Source organism: Nicotiana tabacum, chromosome 12 (genome assembly GCF_000715075.1).
Source record: "Nicotiana tabacum cultivar K326 chromosome 12, ASM71507v2, whole genome shotgun sequence".
NCBI classification, from domain to species: Eukaryota; Viridiplantae; Streptophyta; class Magnoliopsida; order Solanales; family Solanaceae; genus Nicotiana; species Nicotiana tabacum.
The window spans coordinates 27,904,487-27,926,908 of record NC_134091.1 but is presented as its reverse complement, the minus strand read 5'-3'; the positions used below and the strand labels follow the sequence as shown (position 1 = coordinate 27,926,908).

At 36.5% G+C, this 22,422-nt stretch overlaps 3 protein-coding genes across 7 annotated transcripts in view; 1 reads left to right on the top strand and 2 right to left on the bottom strand.

Moving 5' to 3' along the window:
- Positions 1-7,434, top strand: part of LOC107782573 (uncharacterized) — a 30,091-nt gene extending 22,657 nt beyond the window's left edge. For 2 of the 4 annotated variants that reach the window (XM_016603466.2, XM_016603458.2), the window contains exons 15-27: positions 825-989; positions 1,070-1,132; positions 1,436-1,546; positions 1,634-1,717; positions 1,817-1,864; positions 2,368-2,442; positions 2,825-2,920; positions 3,183-3,263; positions 3,349-3,420; positions 4,853-4,897; positions 4,995-5,078; positions 5,475-5,578; positions 6,490-7,434. In XM_016603466.2, coding sequence (XP_016458952.1) covers positions 825-989; positions 1,070-1,132; positions 1,436-1,546; positions 1,634-1,717; positions 1,817-1,864; positions 2,368-2,442; positions 2,825-2,920; positions 3,183-3,263; positions 3,349-3,420; positions 4,853-4,897; positions 4,995-5,078; positions 5,475-5,578; positions 6,490-6,607 — 1,146 coding nt within the window. In that variant the 3' untranslated portion in view covers positions 6,608-7,434. The remainder of the gene's footprint in view (positions 1-824; positions 990-1,069; positions 1,133-1,435; positions 1,547-1,633; positions 1,718-1,816; positions 1,865-2,367; positions 2,443-2,824; positions 2,921-3,182; positions 3,264-3,348; positions 3,421-4,852; positions 4,898-4,994; positions 5,079-5,474; positions 5,579-6,489) is intronic. The other 2 variants (XM_075226258.1, XM_075226257.1) reach the window with 1 other exon arrangement.
- A 473-nt stretch (positions 7,435-7,907) lies between these two features.
- LOC107787593 (putative beta-1,4-xylosyltransferase IRX9H) lies at positions 7,908-13,938 on the bottom strand. Of its 2 annotated transcripts, none has more exons than XM_016609185.2 (4): positions 12,652-13,938; positions 9,067-9,316; positions 8,740-8,957; positions 7,908-8,342 (listed from the first exon to the last, which is right to left on the bottom strand). In XM_016609185.2, exons 1-3 carry the CDS (start codon positions 13,392-13,394, stop codon positions 8,787-8,789), a joined length of 1,164 nt encoding a protein of 387 aa, XP_016464671.1. In that variant the 5' UTR covers positions 13,395-13,938; the 3' UTR covers positions 7,908-8,342; positions 8,740-8,786. The 2 variants fall into 2 exon arrangements, with proteins under 2 accessions (XP_016464671.1, XP_016464672.1); XM_016609186.2 differs by having other exon boundaries at positions 7,908-8,294; positions 12,652-13,937.
- A 5,580-nt stretch (positions 13,939-19,518) lies between these two features.
- Positions 19,519-20,313, bottom strand: LOC142167066 (uncharacterized). Its single transcript, XM_075227218.1, has 2 exons — positions 19,972-20,313; positions 19,519-19,869 (listed from the first exon to the last, which is right to left on the bottom strand). The coding sequence occupies exons 1-2, from the start codon at positions 20,311-20,313 to the stop codon at positions 19,519-19,521; spliced, it is 693 nt and encodes a 230-aa protein (XP_075083319.1).
- Positions 20,314-22,422: the final 2,109 nt, after the last annotated feature.

Sequence of the window (22,422 nt, the reverse complement as noted above, 5' to 3'; positions counted from 1 at the left end):
CTGTCGAAATGTGAAATAAGACATGCAATTTTAAAAAGATTTTACATGTTTCTCCTTTATCCTTGTACAACTAAGATATTTTCTCTATAGTTCAAATACAAAGTATGTGTTTATCTGAGTATCCCTGACTTTTGAGGTTTAATTTGGAAGTCTACTAAATTCTGTGATTCTATTTCAAAGAATTATATATTCAGTGTTTAGATTAGCTATTTCATCCAGAAGTAGCAGTTGCTTTTAGGGACCTAAAAGAGGAGGAATACATAGTCAGTGTATCACTATGAGGAGGCATACATATTCTAAATCTTTTTTCTTTAAACTTAGTGTTGTTTTGTAGTTAAACATTAACAATTGCTCAAAATGGTGCTGTGAAAGCAATCCTTGCCTGTTTTGTTTGGTATAAGAACCCCAAATATATCCACGTACACATCTAAGCTAATAATTGAATTCCTTGATAGGACAAAAAATGTGACGTGCTTAAATGGTTTTTGTTAAGAATTATCTTTTAGAGTGAAACTTGTTCACCTTGAGATCCAGAGATAAAATTCTAAATCTTGGATGTGTCTTAAATTTCTGAAATGATAAATTAGCTTTTCTATTGCTGCAAGACCTAGTAATGCAGTTGGTGAAGTCCAATATATGGATTGAAGAAAAAAATCTTTACTTCTGGGCTTCAATAAGATGAGGAGCACTTACCTTCTGTTTTTTTTTGGGTTTAATCTGCTCGTTCTGCATTGTTTCTCCTCTCTATGTTGATAAAGTTTTCTTAACTAAGAAATATATTATTTTTTCCATTTGAATAATAACCTAAGAAATATGATTATCAGACAGGAAATCAAGAAGCCTCAGTTAGTGGTTCTCAGATTTCAGAGCCTGGATTGTCTGAAAATGATTCTGTTAAGAGTGCAGTATCTGATTCTCAATTTGATTCAGAATTGTCATTTGCTCAAGCGCAGCGTCTTATCTCATTATATTTTGCTCTATGCACCAAGGTATGGATAATTTGATAAGTGTAAGAGTATCTGCTGAAGGTGCACTTATGATGATGCTTACTCGGTAACTTTTCTTGCAGAAATTCAGTCTTCTCCACCTTGTATTTGATAACTATGCACATGCTCCTAAGGCAGTTAAGCAGGTTTATTTCTTATTGTGCTCATCTTTTATCATCCTAGTAGCTGACTTGATAGCGGTTTGTTTGAGGTGAATTAATCATTCAAACCAGTCAGAACTATAAATAGGCCAGCAATAATTTGAGTGTCCACTGTGCTCCCTCTTTTTTTCTAGTTTTTGTGTATTTAGTGAACAGCCTTAGTGGCTGGTGCCTGGTGGTATCATTGTGTTTCCCCATGTTTCTTTGTCCTTTCATCCTGTACCCTTCCCCTCTTCCATGCTCTTGGTGAAATTCACATTCCTTTTATAAATTCTTGATCTGATGCAGGCTGTTCACCGTCATATGCCTGTTCTTATTAGGGCTATAGGCTCTTCGTGTTCTGCACTGCTTCATATAATATCTGATCCACCTCAAGGCTGTGAAAATCTTTTGACACAGGTAGGTTCCCTAAACTTCACTTTTAAATATTGCTTTTCATCTTGAAATCTCTTCTTTATCATGATGACATTCTTTGTCTGTGGCAAGGTGCTTCATATTCTCTCTGAAGGGACAACTCCTCCGCCCGACCTAGTTGCAGTTGTCAAGCGGTTATATGAAACTAAACTGAAGGTTTAGCTTCTTTCTTTCTGTTTTTTGTCTTTTCTTCCTTGGTAGCTCTCAATCAGAAACTCCGCAGTTCCAACAGTGATACCCTAAATTCTTCTGCAGGATGCAACTGTTCTTATTCCAGTGCTCTCCTCATTTTCTAAGAGTGAGGTATTCTTATATTTGTGAATTTTTATTTCGACAGGCATTTTCAGCTCTTTTTCTCTGTCATTAAATAATGATATGTGATATATCTCCATCTCACTATCCCTGTATTTGTGGGTGCATGGCATCTCGCTTCCTTTGGTTCTCTGTTTGTTATCCTTTAACTTATGATAATATATCAGACTATATCCATTTTAATTTTTCTGGCTCAGAGGGAGTACTCCTGTCTATGTTTAGGGTTTTCCTGACGAAGACCGTTGTCTGGTTAACTTGGAAAGCTTTAGGGCTTTGTTCATGTCTAGGTTATGAATTATCCTTTCTTAAATAAATATTCTTAGTTTTGTGAGCAAAGCAATATTCTTTGCTTTCTTAAAAATATTTTTAATTTACCCTTTGGTTTCCTCCTGACCTGATATTGAAGTTCTTCTCATCCTTTCCTGTTGACTACTGCACTTAATTCAGAAAGAATTGTTTTTGATGAATCCTTTTGTTTTCACTTTTCATATTAGGTTCTACCTATTTTCCCAAGGCTTGTTGCTCTCCCACTGGATAAGTTTCAGATAGCCCTGGCTCGGATATTACAGGTCTAATTGAATTTTACTTTTTGCTTTGCTGTAGTTTTTAGTTACCTTCTGATTTCTCTGAGAACGACTTTTATGCTCATTCAATCTAAACATGATAATCTTCTCATCTTCGTTGCTGTCTCTTTCTTCTTCTGAATATCATGCTCATTCAAATTATGTCACGTTTTAGTCTTTGTTTATTTTTCTTAGGTAAGTGATTTCGTGATTACTTTTTCAAAGTCCACATGTACCTTTATTGTTTAATAGTCCGATGACAAAAATTCATGATCCGATGTTACTTCTAGTTCAGAATTATATGTTACTTATTTTAATCTGAAGTGCATTGATCATTTGTTCTGGAGATGGACAAATGATAAAAGTTCCTTTACTTGGTTCATGGTAGGGTTCTGCCCATACAGGTCCAGCACTGACCCCAGCAGAAGTGCTGGTTGCAATACATGACATAAATCCCGAGAGAGATGGCCTTCCACTTAAAAAGGTATGCAATTTCCACTTTTAAAAGTGTCTTTTGCTTGATGGTTGTTGTACTTAAACTTATTGCAACTTGTAGTACTAGGAAATCCATTGATATCTTGCCTCAGATGTTTTGCCTTGTATTTCCTAAATTGTGTAATTCCCTTGTTTCGTGTTGAATTCTGTTGCTTCTCCCTGTTTCCTACAACAGGTTCAAGGTATAGTGAAAATGCCTTAAGCAGAACTACGTGCCAATTTTGTGATATTTTGATGTTATTATCTTTCAGATAACAGATGCTTGCTCAGCTTGTTTTGAGCAGCGTACTGTTTTCACGCAACAGGTCCTGGCAAAAGCCTTGAGACAGATGGTATGAAAAATATTGCAAATACAATTATACATAGATTGGGATTTTATGGATAATTTTTTAATCTCTGCGGCATTCTTTTAATCAGGTTGATCAGACTCCTCTCCCACTGCTCTTCATGAGGACAGTGATTCAGGCCATCGACGCCTTTCCTACTCTGGTAAACTCCTGATGTTGTATTGTATATTAATCAGTTGGGTGCACGTAATCATGTTCCGGCCTTTTTACGCAATTGATTCGCTATAGGACATTGTTTTTGGTTATCTGGAATATGAATTCCTTAAAAGTTTTTTTTTTTTTTGGTTATCATTTGCACAATCTGCACTAATGTTATGAGGCCCTTAACTTGGAACATTCATAAATTCTGCCAAAAGAAGTACAGAATTTATGTGAGTATTTATGGTGTCCATTACTTGAGAGTAAGATTGTCAATTGTTAAGGGGAGCGTGATACTGTTGACCAGACAAGAATTTTATAGCTTAAAATTTGAACTCCCATTGCCACAAGTATGGTTACTACTTTTGAGAAGTAGAATATGGCAGAACGAGTTTATGGGCATGACTTTAACATCTCATGCTTCTATCCTTTTATATATACGCTTTATGATGAATACACTTCTTTGGCATATTCCCAAAGGCACAGTATAGGAAAGAAATACCAGTAATCATGAGAATGCTGCCTAGAAGAATAGTAAGCAGAAAGGATGAGAGGAGCTTCTCATCTGGCAGCAGAAATATCAACATTTATGGCACTTGATCGGCTTTCCTTGCACATTCACTATTTCAGATGACAAGCAGTGAAGATTATGTTAATAAACATTGTGCTGCTGATACTACTCTTTTAGAGCAAAGATTATGTTGCCTTGAAAGAAGTTTAAAATAGTATAAGTAACTTCTCTTTGGTGCGTTTTTGTATTCATTTTTGCTTTTTGGAATAATGTTTTGTTTCCTTTTTAAGTGCATGTCCTAAATTCGCTACTTCTCTCTTTTCTCCAGTTCAATATGCTTATCCATATACATACACATAAGTTAACACGTTTTGGCATCTTAATTTGTTTTTGGATAAAGTTGTTCGTCCGTGTCTCTTAGTTTGCATTCCTTCAGCCGACCATATTCACTCACAAAAAGGCAATCATGTAATCAGACCTGCACGTGAATGGGTGTGTTAAAGACACAATGTAAATTAAAGTGTGCTCTCTCTAACAACTCAAGCTTTTAGATGAGATGGTCACACATTTCAAAACCTTATGCATGTGATTTATTGGTCTTGGGTTTTGATTTAATACAGAAGACCGTATAATCCAAGATATGTAATCCGTCTTTTCTCTTTCCTTCTTTTCTTGGGGGGTGGGGGGTTGGATTCCTGGATATTTAAGAACTAGGTCTTACATGTTCGCATAGTACTGCAAAGGCATTTCGTCTAGATGTTAATGCAGCTGAGTTAGAATTAGAACTTTAAAGTCAACAGTATGATTTTTGTGCTTAGCATGGATATTTCTTTAATGTAGCTTTTTACTGAACATATATTTTGTCTGATGTGGAAGGAATGCAGTCAATGCGTGTGACATTATTTTTTTCTGATGTGATGTCTAGGTTGATTTTGTGATGGAGATGCTCTCCAAACTCGTGATTAGACAGGTATTTTAATTCAAAATACGTTTAGGTTTCCCACTAATCGCGAATTGTCATTATTGCGCTACGAACAATTGGTCAACCTATCACATGTTGGATGCAGGTATGGAGGATGCCAAAGCTTTGGGTGGGTTTCTTAAAATGTGTCTCGCAAACACAGCCACATTCCTTTCCTGTACTACTACAGGTATTATTTGGTAATTTATATTTTATTATATATTGTGCATGGAAGCACAATATCCATATAAGTGATACCTACTAGTAATAACTGGAAATAGGTTTTAGTCTTGTTGGTGCGCTGATTTTGAACCTATTACTTTTCTAAGAGTATTTTGACCTTATCATAGATTTATATGCCAGCAAAAATATAGAGAACTTTTGATATATATATATATGACTTCCACTTTTATTTATTTGATAAAATGATGACATGAGTTGAGCTTAAATGGAGAAACTGGTTAGTGGTGATTTATATAGCTGGCCCCAACTTGTTTGGGATTGAGGCGTAGTTGTTTATTGTGCATGGAAGCACATTAACTTTATTGCTGTCTTTTGTGTTAAAATGCCTGGATCTTGCTTGCAGTTGCCACCACCACAGCTTGATAGTGCCCTAAACAGATATGCTAATCTCCGAAGTCCATTGGCTGCCTTCGCAAATCAGCCAAATGTTAAAAATTCACTTCCTAGGTATATTCTGTATATGATCAACCATTTTGTTTATATTCCACCTTGTCAACATCTTTTTTCTGCATTATATCAACTGTCTCAATTGGTTTGACTAAAGTTCTTCATGGAATTTATCCACGTCATGTATTTTTGAGAATTTTGTGTGTTTTAGTTATTAAATAGTAGTTGTTCGGTTGCGACTTTATGTGAACTTAAGAGAAGAGCGAGATAATTGCATAAATTGTCCCTGATCTATGTTACACACACTAATTTATTATGCTCAAAATTTTTCTCATGATATTTATAAATCAACTAGTCTTTTTTGTTACTGGAGTCAAAAGTTCTGGCTAGAGCAGGCACATACACACTTGGAAGTCTGTTGAAGAACAATTTAGGCAAATCACCAAACAATTGTTGAAATATACAGCACTATGAAAATCATCTTTAAATTCCGCAGAAAACTAGTTTGACCTTAATGCTGTGTTACACTATCCTTTACCATAGATGACATTTTTTTACTAGTCCAAAAATGTAGTCACAAAATCATGCTTTATCTTGTGAGATTTTTGAGAAAGCTGGAAAACTGCTTGTTCCAGCAGCAATATTCCCTCTATTTCACTTTCGTGCTGTGACAACCCTATTCCTAAAAGATAGCAGAGGGTGTAAATGTGGTGGGGCAGCGGAAGAGCCGGAAGTGACTGAGGATGAAGATGGTAGTAGGAGTCGGCGCATTATTGCAAATCTATTTTTCTCCAAGATATAATGCATATTATTAATTTTGACCAGAAACTGCCTAAGGTGAAAAAATCTCTATATTGATCTGTTTTCCTTGTTAGCAAATTGGAGGTGTTGATATCAGTTATTCTTTAAGATAGGAGAAGACACTAGCCATTGTTACAGTTAAAATATCATCTGGTTTGGCATTGGTGCAGATCAACCTTGGTACAACTTGGTCTTTTAAATGAATCAAATTTGCGGCAACCACATCTCTCATCTTCTATGCATGCCTCAGAGACAGGCTCTTCTGTCCATGGAACTACACTAACGTGATAGTGCAACTTCTGCCAGCTGAGGAAAGAAGCAGCAAAGTAGTGCATGGATGAGGCAGCGCGACTAGTGCAACAGCCCTTATTGCAACATAGTGCCACAGTTCGCCAGGGTTGTGTAAATTACGGCTCGTATCTCTGCTCCTCAGTAGTTGCACAATCTGCTGATGACAAGATGGCACATGGAGATGAAGTTCCCAAAATTTTTGGGGGAGAAATCTTTCTTCGGTGATTGTATCATAAATGTAGTCAATTTCCCTTGCGGTTTCCTCTATTATGTTGGCCTGCAGTCATTATTTGCCGGGCATCAATTTGTGTTTTATGGTATTAGCATAGCTGGTAGGTCAGGTTCTTTTTAATCTTTTGTGTGAGAGGGAGGTGAGCAGGAAGTGTGTAATTGTATTCCTTCATTTATTAGAGCCCCAACCCACTTCCCCGACACCCCCCCCCCAACCCACAACAGCAAAGGGGCTCTGCTAAAAGAAAAAATTTAAAAGGAAAAATTGACACTTTCTTCTGAGTTACCTAAAGGAAAATTAAGAAGAAAAAACAAAGTTGATTGGCGAATGGGAAGCAAATTTGGAGGTTCTTTGGCCGTCCATTCGATCAACCTATGGTTTGGTTATTTGAGCCTTAACATGGTATGACCCGATTTTCGCCCGTGAGAGATTGGGACTGTAAACTGTTGAGCTCCTGGAGGTTGTAATATAAGTTAGATTGACAACTTTCCTCTATCGGCCTTAGGCTTGTGTAAGACTAATTCATTGGAGTTTTTACTCCGTCCTCTCTCTTTGTAAGATCTTTAATTATGAGGTAAAACTTCCTCTAAAATTCCTTGGCGTGTGAGGCAGAATATCTTATTTGTTATTAAGCATTTTCGAGATTATTGGGATGGCAGTCAGATACGGCAAAATGTAGATTGCCGATGAGGTACCAAGTGATTAAACATGGCTTTTTGTAGTCTCTTAAAAATGAGACGTAATTCTTTCAAATGTAGTGAATGATAGGTTAGGGAATTTATAAAATAGGAAGAGAATGTCACAACAGCTTGTGTTCAGTGGAATACCAAGCAAGTCAGTTCCATTGAACATTCCCTAATACGCATTGACTAGGACTCCTCTATATTACAAGTTCACCTAGGATGTGACCTCAAAAGTCTTCGTACATTTCTGTCACCTTCCATACTTTGCCACACCAAGCAGTTATTCTCAGAGGGTTATTTCACAAAGGTTTGAATTTCAATTTTGAAAAAATTTGCGTGAAACAAAGAACTTTTGCACATAAAAAAGAAAAATAAGTTGCAGTTACAGTTTATCAGTTTTGATTGATTTTGCTTGCAAACTCTGTATGATAAATGTTCCGTGAGAAACAGAATCGTAATACATTACAATTTGGACAAAGTGGCATCTGCTTCCTGCTTCCAAGTATGATATAACTCACAACATTCTACGGCACGCACGCATTCCGCTTTTCAGATGGCAGTAGCATCCAATTTTGCAATGGAAATTGAAGGAACCACACACCTCACCTCGGAAAAGGCAGCAAAACTCCATAACAAAACGAGTTTCGATGTGGTCAAAGAATATCTCCGAGAAAGTCAAAAAGGAAAATCAACTCTTTTCTCTATAGTTATCCTGTCATTGAAGGCATGCATTGCTGCTTCAACTTCGGCAATCAAGTAATTCCCTGATCTGCTCGAAAATGATAGCTTCCTATTAGAACTTAGAAGTAGCACTGACCTGTCAAAAACTATTGCAGCTGAGTGCTTTCTTGTGTCTTTGCTTAGTCAAACTAGATATGGACACACTCGCAGAAATAACAATAATGCCAAAAGGCTCTGTGAATATTAGCAACAAAAATGCTTCTAAAGAGTGCCCTAACCCCCATCATATGAAATGCTACAGAGGATACTGTTCGGTGTACTAGGAAATACACAACTAATTAAAGATGAACAAATCCGTTCCAAAGACCGTGGAGGAAATGAATCAATCCTGGGAATAAAACTTGGTGATGTTAATTAAAAGAAGCTAATTCCTCAACCCACCGCCACCCTTAGTTCTCTCAATTCGCGTTTGACCTTTTCTTTGCAAGAGAAGGAAAGTTGTTGGTTTATAAGAGATCATAAGAGGCACTGACCTTCTTCATGGAAACCATTTAGGGTCTTTGCACCTTGCTTGTGTTTCTCATGTGGTAGAGAAAACTGCATCAAGGTTCTTTTGAAGGAGCCAGCCTCTCGGATAGACAAGTCCATGAGTTTCCAGATGAAGGTGCCAATTCAATACCCTTGAGCAACCAGGGGGGATACCTTCCATTTGGCTTTCGTCTTCAACAATTTGTTCTATGAAAGTGGTTTCCTGCAAGTAATAACTGTGAGTAAATTTCCACCTTCAACCTGATCACACAAGCCTCTATCCCCAAAGTATGAAATCAAGGATTTAAAAAAAGAAGGAATATGACACATACTTGGAAACCCTCCTTCACATTGTCCAACTGTCGAATGGGATCTGAAGTTGGTCGATGCCATTTCTTTGGATCCCATAATATAGTGCTATTGAAGGCAAAGCCAGACATATCGACGTGGAATCTTCTAAGTTGCTTACTCTTCTCATTAGTGTGCCACCCAATAACTTGACTTCCATTACACACAGGGCCCTCTAGTATTGCTTTGCTTTTACTTTGCGCCAGCATAGCAACAGGCCAAGTGCCAAAACGACTATAAGAGGAGATCACAGTGAAACATAAGCAAATTAGAAAAAAAAAAAAAGGACGAAAAAGAGAACATTCCAACAATGAAGTCAAATCTGCAAAAAAGATTGTCTTCTCCTTCAACTTATAGCATCCAAAACAGTCATAATCACAGTAAGCTACATACATATTACCTCTCATACCAACAATAACAAATAGTGGCTCATGTCCTAGTTCAACCATTTTATTTTCACCATACTTAGATAAGAGCGAATTTCATTTGTACTTCACCAGAAGTGTGTCCACAAGTGGATATAAATTTATTTCTTGAATAGTTGTGCTTACTTTAGCATATAGAAAAAGCCCTGTAGCATCTTTCCACAACATATTCAGAAAGCATAGAAGAGTCTACTTTTTTTAAGGAAAGTAGCCACAGGATCTGGGAATAAACAATTGGATCAGTTACTTCAACACTCGGGGAGAATCTTAAGTCAGGTTACATATTTCAGAAATTCATATGAAACTGAGGCATATATCATCACGAAAGCTCAACCTTTGCAGCAAGCCTGGTAGATGTTTCTATTCAAGTATATGCTAAAACTGTAGAGTCAAAATACAATTACAGATATCTTACATGCATTGGCATTCTGATCATCAGTTTATAGTACCTTTCCAGCAGCACTCACTGGTCCTCACAAGGAAGGAATCAAATGAATAAGACTAAAGCATGGACAAAAAGAATCTGTAGGCCATTGCTGAGGAAATTCTCCAATGTTTATCAAACAAATTTCAGCACAATTAATGAAAGAACAGGGGCAAATAACATGTCACTACTCAATCAAATTTTATTTATTTTCTTTAATTCATAAGTTTTTAAGAAATCTTATCAGAAGAAAAGATCATGGATTGCTGCCAGAGCAAGCAGAAAGCTTAGTTTCTTTTCAGATAATGGCATCACTTAAGTGAGAAAGAGCCAAGGATTGGAGGTGGCATTTCGGGGGAACTGGTAATCATCATTAGCTTTGCCTCCTATGAAAGAGGAGTCCGCAAATATTCCCAAGAGTAAGAAGACTAATTGCATTTTCATTGAACAAGGATTTGAGGAAGAAGCAATAAAAACTGGAAACCTCAATTTGCTACTCGTTAGAGTTGTCAATGGTGGCAAAGAACCAACCATCTTATCCTCCAGAAATTTGATTATTCCTGGAAGAATTTCGTGAGCTTGTCGGGAAGAACTACTGCTTCCAGTGAGATATATTCAACAAGAGACCTGTTTATCATTTACGAATCAACTTTGGAGTACTTTGCAGGAAAAGTTGGAAACTGAACTGATGTATTTCTAACACAGTTCCTGATGTCCAAGAGGAAGCTGTTACTCGAAGTATTCGTAACCTACTTTATTGCATGGTAGGTACACAAAGAACGGAGTTTAATTTTGCTCAAGGCTGAGTTTTTGCTCAGAGTAACTCATTTAGCTAGGCAATTTAAAAAAATTCCTTTCAAGGATGTTTACGAGCATAAACCACAATTAGAGATGGCAAAGGAGCAGAAAGACCTAGCAAAAGGCGACAATTAGTAAGGTTCGGGTGAGGCAAGGCGGGACTATACCTAACTTTAATAAAATTTAAAGCTGGGTGAAGGGAAGGTTGCAAGCGGAGACAAGTTAACTCCAAAACCAGTTACGTCCATTTTATGGATTTTTTTTTTATAACCGTGGTGTCCGGGCCAGCTTGCGCGACCTCGACTAATTCCACGGGATACCTGCCACCTCTCACCAACGACAGGTACCATGTAACTCTATCCACCAAGGCTTGGATAGATGAGAAGAAATCACCTAGTGTTTTTTTGCCTCCGATGAGATTTGAACCTGAGACCTCATGGTTCTCACCTACATCCATTTTATGGAAAATTGTTCTAGAAACTATGTTCAAATTACTTTTCCTTATATCAGACAGCTTGACTAAGCAAAGAGACAAATAAGCTTTTTTGTTTTTGTTGGGTAGAGAGAAAAATAAGTTAAATTCACCTATAAATGAGAACTCTTACTGTAATAAATACAGTATATTTCAAATAAGAGCTCTGAATGTTGACTACGATAGCAAGCAAGCTATACTAATTATGGTAATAAAATGTATGAACGTTACATTTCAAAATAACAAGAAAAAGGTGGGAAATCATTAGTAAAGAATGTAATTTGACTCTCAGAATAAAGATGGGAAGAATAGATGTTTGACGCCCTGAAAAGAAGAGAAAGTGGATGAAAGCATCACAAGTATTTTCTCTGAAGAAAGTGGATTACAAGCGACATCAGTTAATCTATGTTAAGGATCGAGCAAGCAATGTTAAGTTGCAATGGTGTTTTTGCAATGATAAATCAGAGCTCTTAACATTCTCTACTAAAAAAGGTTGAAGCACATCTGTCAAACTAAGTGGTTGAAGTACATCTCTGTCAAGCCAAGCTTTTTCTTTGGCATCAATTAAGAAAGAACAAGAGCAACTTATCAAAAAAACAAGAGCATAATTCCATTAATAACGAAGATGCTGCGGTTGGTGGGCATGCCAGAGTTGAAGCCCTTCTAAAAGTTAATCATCCAAAGCACATATCTTTTTCTGTCCCACTGTTGTCAAAGGCCAAAAGCTCTAAAAAGCGCTCTAGGTCTATTGAGGCTTTAAGCGCAAAGCGCACTTAAAGTGTGGGCTTCAGTAAAAAAAAAAAGGCGCAATGAAGGAAAAAAATAAAAATATATTTGTAATTCAAGAACAAAGTAACAAATTCATTCATAGTGCTTCCCTTAGCAGCCGATACACTTATTTTCAATTATATTTGTTGTTTAGTGCCGCTTGATTCATCAGAGAACTCGTGGACAATGAGACGCAAGCCTTAGTGCCTTGCCTTACACTGAAGCGCAACTTAACCGAGGCGAAGCGCCCTCCTTGAGCTTTACTGAGCTTCAGGGCTTAAGCACGCATTAAATGAGCCTTTGACACCACTGTTCTGTCCACTTATCAAATTCACACAAACTATATTTTACCAGAAGAAAGGAATTTCATCATACACTAACAAGACAGTTATTTTCTCAGCTTTTAATCTGAGTGATATTTTGAAGAAGAATTGAAATGATAATTAAGCCAATTGAGATCCAAAAATCACACAATCTAAACCCAGAAGGATATCAGGAATTTTTTTTTGTTAGTGAAGTCGTAATTAAATGGGAAATAGCTTCGGACTATGCACTACATTGACAAACTTAAATATCTACATAAAGCACATGACATCATCTTGAACTACAGTAACATGGCATGTTCGCAGCAGGGTAAAACAAAGACAAGTCATGTAAACAAGTATGATCAATCTCAACTTACTTGATCGATCTAATGCTCTCAAACAATTCAAGGGAGTAGATATTATCATCATCTGCAAAGTAAACAATTCCATCGAGCCTATGATGTTCAATATGATCCAAAGCAACATTCCTCTGATGCACCCCGCGGTCTTTTATATCCGTCATATTCTTGGAACACACTAGATGCCGGTACATAACTCCAGTCTTCCTCAAAATATCTGCAGTCTCAGCAGATGCTGCATTCATTTCAACCACAATCCACAACAGAGGTGACTTCACGGTCTTCAACACCTCGCTCAATCTATTGAGATAGTAAGCTTGAAGTGCCCTATTATAAGTCGGAGTCACCACAATCAACAGTTTCCTCGGTACATAATCAAACTTCCCTTTCACTTCGTCCACCAAACTACCAGGTAATTTAACTGAGTTTACCACAACATTATCAGGTCTAGGGATTACCTCATCTTTCATCTCCTCCTTAACATTCACTACAGACGGCTTGATCTCAAATGAAAAATCACGGCTCCTCGCATCATCAAAATCACCAAATGGTGCCATACCTAATATAAACCCTAGCACAAAAAATATCAAACACCTATAGAATAACTTCCTCCTGGATATATAATTTTTCCGAGAATATAGTATCGAAGAGCTTTTGCCGTTTAAAATGAGCTTCTGAGATGGCGATTGAACTGAAGTTTGGTTTCCATTCTGATAATGCCGTTCGTGATTCGGTGATAGAGTTCTTCGGATGGAAGCCATTGATTAAGTCGCGAGAATCAACAAAGAGCACAGAGAAAATACTCCTATTACATCAACAGATACGTAATTTCCATGATTCTCTCACACTGAATCGACAAATAGCAGCGGAAATGCAAGAAGAATCAACCAGGGCTTATCATAAACAAAAAATATAGAAGATCATACCAGTGCAGAAGATTCAGTTTGAACACAAGCTTCGCGAAGCACAATTGCTTAAACCGAAACCCTAGGATCACGAACAGAACCAATTTTCTGAATCAGTGTTTGCGAACAATCAAATCTGACTGATTTGGTAACAATATTGAATGAAATCTATGCTGAAAAACCGCACTATTTCAGCAGAAAAGCAAGCAATTCCACGTAGCAGATTCAAGAGAATTCAGTAAAAAATGATTTAAAATTCAGGTGAAAAGGCAGCTAAGAAGTTCCGATTGATAATATTTTCCGGTGGAATTAGAGATTTTGAGTGTCGGCCGAAAAAGGAGTCCAGTGGCGGCCGTAGAGGCGCGGGGGTGTAATGCGCATCAAGTACGGTGCGCGCCAGATAAGCAGAGCTGGGTGTTGGTTGTGACTAACGCGCGCCAGGTAGGTGGGCCTATTAAAAACTGACGCGTGGTTTGTTGTTGCCTGGGGAGGCAGCTTTTTTATTATTGTCGGAGAGAAACTTTAATTCACTCCTTCCATCGTGATTAGGACTTTAATTCACAGTGTTTTGGACCGTTTGGTAAAAGCTAATCATGTTTTTTATTTAAAACGTGATCTCTCTTTCTCTCTCTACCCATGCAATGAACACTACAATTAGCAATTCAATCGTCCTAATAAAAGCAACTGTTGTGACGTTTGTGAACTAAAAACATATCGGATGAACTGCCCTTAATATCATCACAAGTTAAGCTTTAAAAGTTTAGTAAGTCTTACACAAAAATTAATTGACAAATAATATATTTAAGTGCAAAATATACTTGCACAAACCCATTAATAACCCATATTCGTTTTTTTTTTCTTTTCGAAATCAACGTTTGTTCATAAAATTTTTAATTTTCACTTGAAAATGCATGTTGAAAATTTTTGAAAATTTGAAAAACTCCAAAAAGCTTTTTTTTCAAAATTTTCACTCAAATTACTCACAAAACTTCAAAAACAACCCAAAATTATATTCATATCCAAACACAACTCTAAATTTTAAATACCATTTTCACTTGAAATTTTTTTCCCCCTATTTTAGTATTTTACAATTCTATTGTCCAAACGCCCACTAAATAATTTGCAAGTCATACTTCTCAAGCATCTTGCTCTATGCAAGATACTTTTTTTTCTTCAAAACATATGTGTAAGAGGCTGAAAACTTTAGTAAAATTAATCGACAAAAATGTATTAGTTAAAAGGTTTGTATAATTTTGGTACGGCTAAATACCTAGATAGCCCTGTAAACTCGATACATTTTGTTAACCATTTAAATTTAGTCAGTGAGCAAACAAACACTTCAATTTGAGATGTTCACAAGATATACTTCTGCCAAGTTCAAGTGTCTATCTGATCACTATCTAAGTTTGAATGATTATCTTATAAAATGTGCCAAGTTTAAGGGCTATCGAGGTATTTAGCTTTTCGGTTCGGGCCAATTATTTGAAGTTCCCGCAACATGATTCTAAAGAATTTTTCCTTACACGAATCATGGCCGGCTCTATTGTTGTCATAAGTAAGGCTTGTGCCTTACGCTCTCAAATTTAGGGGCCTTATTTTTTTTAGAAATAATAAGTTTATGAGTATTTAAAAAATAATAATATTTAGTGCGTTTAATATAAAAAGTAGATTTTTTCATATAAAGAAAATAATACTTGTTAGATATATAAATAAAATAACCATTTGACTTACTAAAAATTGGGTAGAAGAATATTTTTCTCAACGTTTCAATTTAAGTGATTTGACAATTTAACTTTTTATTCTTTTATTAGATAACATATAAAAAAATTATTTTTCTTCCTTCATTTGTAAGTTAATTTTTCTTTTCCCTAATCCCTTCATATTTTTTAAACCCTTACATTTTTTATGTCTTTCTCTTTGATATTCTTATTCACCTTCTTTCTCCAATTCAAGATTTCGTTACGTACTTTCTTTTTCCAAGATTTCATTAGTTCAAGTGTTCACAGTCTTTTAAAAGTTTAGGCCTCTATATGCTTGAGCCAATTTTTAGCCAAGTATACTCTCATCATATAGCAATTTACACAGAAGATGTCAGTTTGTGTAACTGCTTTCCCTATCCTTACATTCTATACAGTTAAAAAGTAAAAATGTCAACAACAAAAAATCTATCAATGTAAATGACATCAAAAGCTTGGATCCTCTAGTTTGCTATTTTTACAAGTTGTCCAAACTCCATATGTACACTACTTTTCATTTCTAATGTCCTCTTGGAAGTAGTATTTCACATATACAAACCAAATACCTTCACGTCACGGATATGTTGAACTTGCTAGGACTCTAATCAAGTGACAATTCATGATTATGCTCGACTATAACACTAATCCATGATAATTATTCATCATATTCATACCTAAAGCAAAGAGTAGTCGTATTTTACAAGAGGATTAAAACAAGAGGTTTAACCACTTTAAGCTAATTTAAACAAAACGTAAAATCCTAATCCCTACAGAAACAGTGTGAGAAGTCTCAGGTCCAAACGTGCCCGTTCACCGCCGGACCACTCGTCGACGACTCCATTCCGCCGCACACGGCAATTTCCTCTGCCCAGTGACAAAGCGGAACTACTAGCAGAAGTGAGAAATCGACTAGCGCCGTCGTAATGAGCAATTTTTCTCTCATCAAACTCTCTCTGTGTAATTCATCTCTATTTATATATATTTACATGAAAGCCTAGGTTCTCACAAGTTAGGGTTTATCTTTACTTGCGATGATACTACATTGATTTGATATTTACATTGAGCTTTAGAATAACTTTTGCGAGAATGTATAATAATAGTTTCAGTTTTGTACCCAAATTTGTAATGGAAATTAATTCCTAAAGTTTTTACTTTTGAGTGTATATGCTAAAATCTGGTCTCACACTGAGCATATTTGCAGTAGCTCTGTACTGCTCTAATGGCAGAAGCTTCTAGAGTACATAGATGAAGAAGAAGCAGGCATTGCAAAAATGATTCTCTGTATTCATTCTCTGAAGATACATGGTGTTTATACAAGTAATGAGCCTAACTAACATTAACTTATGAGTTGAACGTGAGCTGACATTAAGTATATGTATTAACCGACTAACTGACTAGCTGGCACACTAACTACTATAACTACCACTAAGTAACTTGAGCTCACAAGACTCCCCTCAAGCTGAAGGGTACAATATATTCAACACACCAAGCTTGCTGAGAAGATGAACATGCGAAGCTTCAGAGAGGCTCGTGGTGAGTAAATCAACTTGTTGGTCCTTGGAATGGACATAGACAGTCTGGACCACCCTCGCCTTGATCTTATCACAAATGAAATGATAATCGATCTCAATATGCTTTGTTCGTTCGTGAAAAATAGAATTAACAGCCAATTGTATAGTAGATTTGCTGTCACATTGCACTAGAACATGAAGCTTGATGGGAATTCCCAGCTCTTGAAATAGGCCAAGCAACCATGTGACTTCGGCTACAGCTGAAGCCATGCTACGATGCTGAACTTCTGGACACTGTTTGTTGCTTCTTTGACTTCCATGAAATGAGAGATTCACCAAATTTTACCACATAACCCGTTACTGATCTCTTAGTATTGGGGCAAGCTGCCCAGTTAGAATCACACCAACATTGTAACTTTGATGCAGGACCAGACCTCAACCAAATATCTTGGCATGGAGCATTTTTCAGATATTTGACCACCCTAAGAGTAGCCTCCCAGTGGGACTTCTTAGGGTGCTGCATGAACTGGCTCAAGGTGTGAATAACATAGCTAATATCAGGTCTTGTTGTAGTCACATACATCAAACGACCAATCAATCTCTGATATGCACTAACATCTTCTAAAGGTGAGTCGCCTGTAGAACCTGATGCCTGATCATATGCAATTGAAGTTAACTTGATATTGTTCTCCAAAGGGGTGATTGCTGGCTTGGCACCACTGAGTCCCATTTCATAAATGAGTTCTAGGACATATTTCCTTTGATTCAAAACTACCCCAATTACTGACCTTAAGATTTCAATGCCCAAGAAGTACTCGAGCTCACCTAAGTCCTTTAGCTTGAACTGTTGATGGAGTATCTCCTTTGCCTCAGTAATCAGCTGATCATTGCTGCCTATGATGAGCAAATCATCCACATACACCAAGATGATCACCATGCCTTCTGGTTTCTTTAATGTGAATAAGGAGTAGTCATGATTACTTTGTATGAAACCTGTTGTTGTTAGTGTATCAAACAACTTAACGTTCCATTGTCTTGATGCCTGCTTGAGTCCATACAAGGACTTAAGCAATTTGCAGACCTTCAGCTCTCCCTGCCTCCTAGAACCTTCAGACATATCCATGTAAACCTCTTCATAAAGATCACCTTGCAAAAAGACATTGTAGACATCCATCTGGTATAAATTCCAACCTCTAGAAACAGCCAAGGCTTGACTGACCTTACTGTTACCATCTTCACCATAGGAGAGAAAGTATTATGATAATCTAGACCCTCTTCTAGCAAAACACAAGCACCCTATCACTGTCAGGTGAGTTAAGGATGGAGGCCTTGCTTATAGCATCTCATAAGGACTTTTCCTTCAATAGATGATGAGGGCAATCTTTTTATCAGGTATACTGCAGTAATTACACAGACTCCCAATATCTAATTGGCATTTTTGATTGAAATCTTAGTGCCCTTGCTACATCTAAGATGTGTCTGTGTTTTCTCTCCATAACTCCATTTTGTTGTAGAGTGTGAACACAACTGCTTTGGTACAATATTCCAAAACCTTGTAACAGATCATTGCACTGTGAGTTGAAGAACTCTATGCCATTGTCTGATCTTAACATTTTTATCATCACTCCAAACTGGTTTCTTACCATCAACAGGAAGTTTTTAATTGCAACAATTATTTCAGATTTAAGTTGCAGTAAATGAATCCAAGTAAACCTACTAAAGTCATCCACAACAGTAATGAAATAATACTTCTTGTCATAGGTAGGTATTTTATAAGGGCCCCATAAATCCATGTGAACAAGATCAAAAATAGATACTGCCCTAGAAGCACTAGTAGGAAACAACAATCTAGTTTGTTTAACTAAGGGACACACATGACACTTATTCAGAAGATCATTATTTACAGTACCTCCTAACCAATCCATACTTTTCATAGCAGAAGCTAAAAGGTGGCCAGGCCTTTGATGCCATAATCTGCAGTTCTCATTCACTGTGATTGTTGTTGCTACATTACAATCTCTATTATTGTTATTACTGCTACCTTTGACAATGTACAAACCACATATCTCCTTACCAATCCCCTTCACCCTGCCACTGTAAATATCATAGAAGATGACAAAGTCAGGGAAAAAATTCACTGAACACCTCAGTTCTCTTGTGAGTTTGGATACTGACAGGAGGTTAAATTTGAAATCTGGTACATATAGGACACCTTTTATAACCTCAATACCAAATAAATATGCATGACCTGTATGAGAAATAGGGATCTTATCTCCAGTAGGCAAATGTACTGTGTCCTTAGATTCTTTCCTAGTGTTATCATTTGTTAATAAATCCATAGATGCACTTATGTGATGTGTGGCACCTGAGTCCACAATCCACTCACTAGTAATATCTTTGGACATAAAACAAGCTGTAATACCTGCCATATTGCTTTGATTATTCATGTTGTTTTGATTGTCAGCCGGTTCATTATTCAACAATGCTAAAATCTGCTTGTACTGTTCCTCTGTGAAGAATGGTCCCTTTCCAGCAAAAACATCATGCAAGTCACAGCTAGAAGAGCATTGAGCACCTGCATTACTTCCACTACCTGCATTGCTAGAAACATTGTTAACAACATTAAAGTATGGAGTTCCTCGACCAAATTGTCCATTTGCACCACCACTTCCACGACCAAACTGTCCAGTATTTGGCTGATTGAACCTTTTCTTTCCATTTAAAATCTTCATGTTATCCAATGAGCTTATAGAAATTTTCTTTGCTATGACTTTTGTAACCACAATGTTCACATTGTACAAAAGGTTTCTTTCCCTTATAGCTTTGGTTACGACCAATCTGCATAGCTACTGGTTCATTCTTATTAATTACTGCACCCATACCAGGACACTGTCTAGATTCATCTTCGATTATAATCGCATAAGCTTGATTGATAGAGGGCACATTCAACTTCATGAGGATCTGTCTTCTAGCTTGGTCATAAGAGTCATTTAATCCACTGAGGAATTGTAGCAATCTCTGCTGCTCTAAATGATCAACATAATCCCTTGAATTGGCCTTAGGTACCATAGCATCATACTCAATCTATAAATCCTTTAATTTTGTGAAATAGCATAAAACAAAATTTGTACCTTCTGAGAGAGTGGCAATGGCTCGATGCAGTTGAAAAATTCTCATGTGATTCACCTTATCTAATCTATCCCTCAAGTCTTCCCACACATGGTGAGCATTTGAAGCGTATGCAATTCCATATAAGAGTTCCGTGGACATTGTGTTCATGAGCCATGAGAGGACAATAACATTACAAGTTTTCCATTGCTCTTGTAGCTCAGCAGTACACGATTCCTTCGTACAAGTTCCATTCATAAACCCTAGCTTTCTCTTCCCAAGTAGTGCGATCTTCATCGTTATACTCCATAGCATGTAATTCTCAGATCCTGTAAGTTTCACAGGGATCAGAACAATACCTGGAGTATCTGCTGGACCTAGATATAATAGATGTGTGTACGAAATTGTTGATTCCGTCATAACTGATTCTCACACTTTAACAATCTCAGAGAAATTAGAAATTGATGTCAAAAGATTGATCGATGACTGAGAATCTAATTGATTTATACCCGCTCTGATACCATGCTAAAATCTGCTCTCACACTGAGCAGATTTGCAGTAGCTCTGTACTGCTCTAATGGCAGAAGCTTCTAGAGTACATAGATGAAGAAGAATCAGGCATTGCAAAAATGATCTCTGTAGTCATTCTCTGAAGATACATGGTATTTATACAAGTAATGAGTCTAACTAACATTAACTTATGAGCCGGACGTGAGCTGGCATTAAGTGTATATATTAACCGACTAACTGACTAGCTGGCGCACTAACTACCATAACTACCACTAACTAACTTGAGCTCGTGTTAATAATAATAGTTTCAGTTTTGCACCCAAATTTTTAATGGAAATTAATTCCTAAAATTTTTGCTTTTAAGTGTATATGCTGCTGAAAAACGAGCATTATGTGATGGGTTACGATTGTAAAAGGAACAACTCAACTCTATGTTCTTAAACTGAAGAGCTACAACCGTAAAATAGTTTTCTTTGGCATGCACATTTCAAACTAGGAACATCAAAGTGGCATAAAAGGTTTAGTTGTGTTGACACACATAAACTAGTTCTGGTAGCTGTTGACAGCCAATGGCAACAGTGCTTGCTAGGAATCTTCTTAATTTTTTAGAGATTTGTATGTCAGTGTAAAGAAACGCGTGAGGTGTACTTTACTGTTAGAAAACCCCCTAATTTGTGTTAATTGACAAATTATTGAATAATGGAATGAAACATTATGTATGAAGTGGAAATGATATGTATTAACATACCCGACCCCAACTAGTTTGGGATAGAGATGTAGTAGTTCTTCTAATTATCATCTGTTACCGAAATATCTTTAGGATCAAATAATTGAATTAATGTATTGAGCTTTTCAATTTATAATAAGTTAAAATCTGGATGTAATTTTAGCCAAATGCTTTTGTTTTGTTCACCTATTTGATGGAAAATATAAGAAATGAGAAAATTACTGAAGTAAAAAAAGTAATACAACTAATACGGGGGGACGAAATCACTACCTTTTGTTTCTCCTTCAGAATATTTTGAATATGGAGTTTAAGTTAGTGTTAAGTGATTCTTTGCGGTGTTAAATGTTGATGAGGATTGCAAAAGAGGGGTGTATGCATGGAGAATTATAATGTCTATGCTAGCCACCTGCATTTACAAAAAGTTGAGAATTTAAAGTTTGATATGCTTATGTGGAAGTATGGTTGATTTTTTGAGCACATCACAAAGTATGTAATTGTTGCTAGCTGTACATATTGCTCATCATTTTCTTAATGCTGGCAATCAACAATAATATCTTTTACTGATTGAAAACAAGTATGATCTGCTTATATGCTGAGGTGATTTTCAGGTAGAAATTATTCTATTTCCTTGTTAACTTTTTACATTCTAGGTACAACATTTGATTCTCCGTAAATAATTTTTCTTAATGAGTTTTAGGAAATTTGTTCTTTGGCATCTTGGTCACATATACTGCTCAGTATTTATCTTATACTTAACTGGTTAATTTGTTTTGATGTTTTGGCAATTTTTATCTATTTAGTTTTCTTGGTTCCATCACTAATAACAACTACGCATCTAAACTTCTAACTCCTCTACTATATTAGTATCGACTGAGGCATTTTTCTTGTCTAATTAGACTAATAGGACTGAGAGGGATCTGGAAAGTGTAAATGTGCCACCTACTGGAGCATGAAATCTTTCTGGAAGTATTATTCTGAAGAGGAGGTTGCACCCTTTCCAACTATATTCATTGGAGGAAACCATGATGCATCTAATTACCTTTGGGAGCTGTGAGTTGGTTTTTATGTATTACTGTTGTTATCAATGTTGCATACAATAGCTAAATTTGGTTGATTTTGCATTCTATTTTTCTTTCTCTGTCAATTTGTCGATCCAGAGCTTACAAAATATTTTTTTCATGGTTGTTTTTACTAATTTTCTTTGGATGGGTTCTGATGTGTGATACACAGTCTTCCTAAATGTTGTTCTTACTTGAAATGCAAATGCTGGTCAGATATGAATTTTATGATAA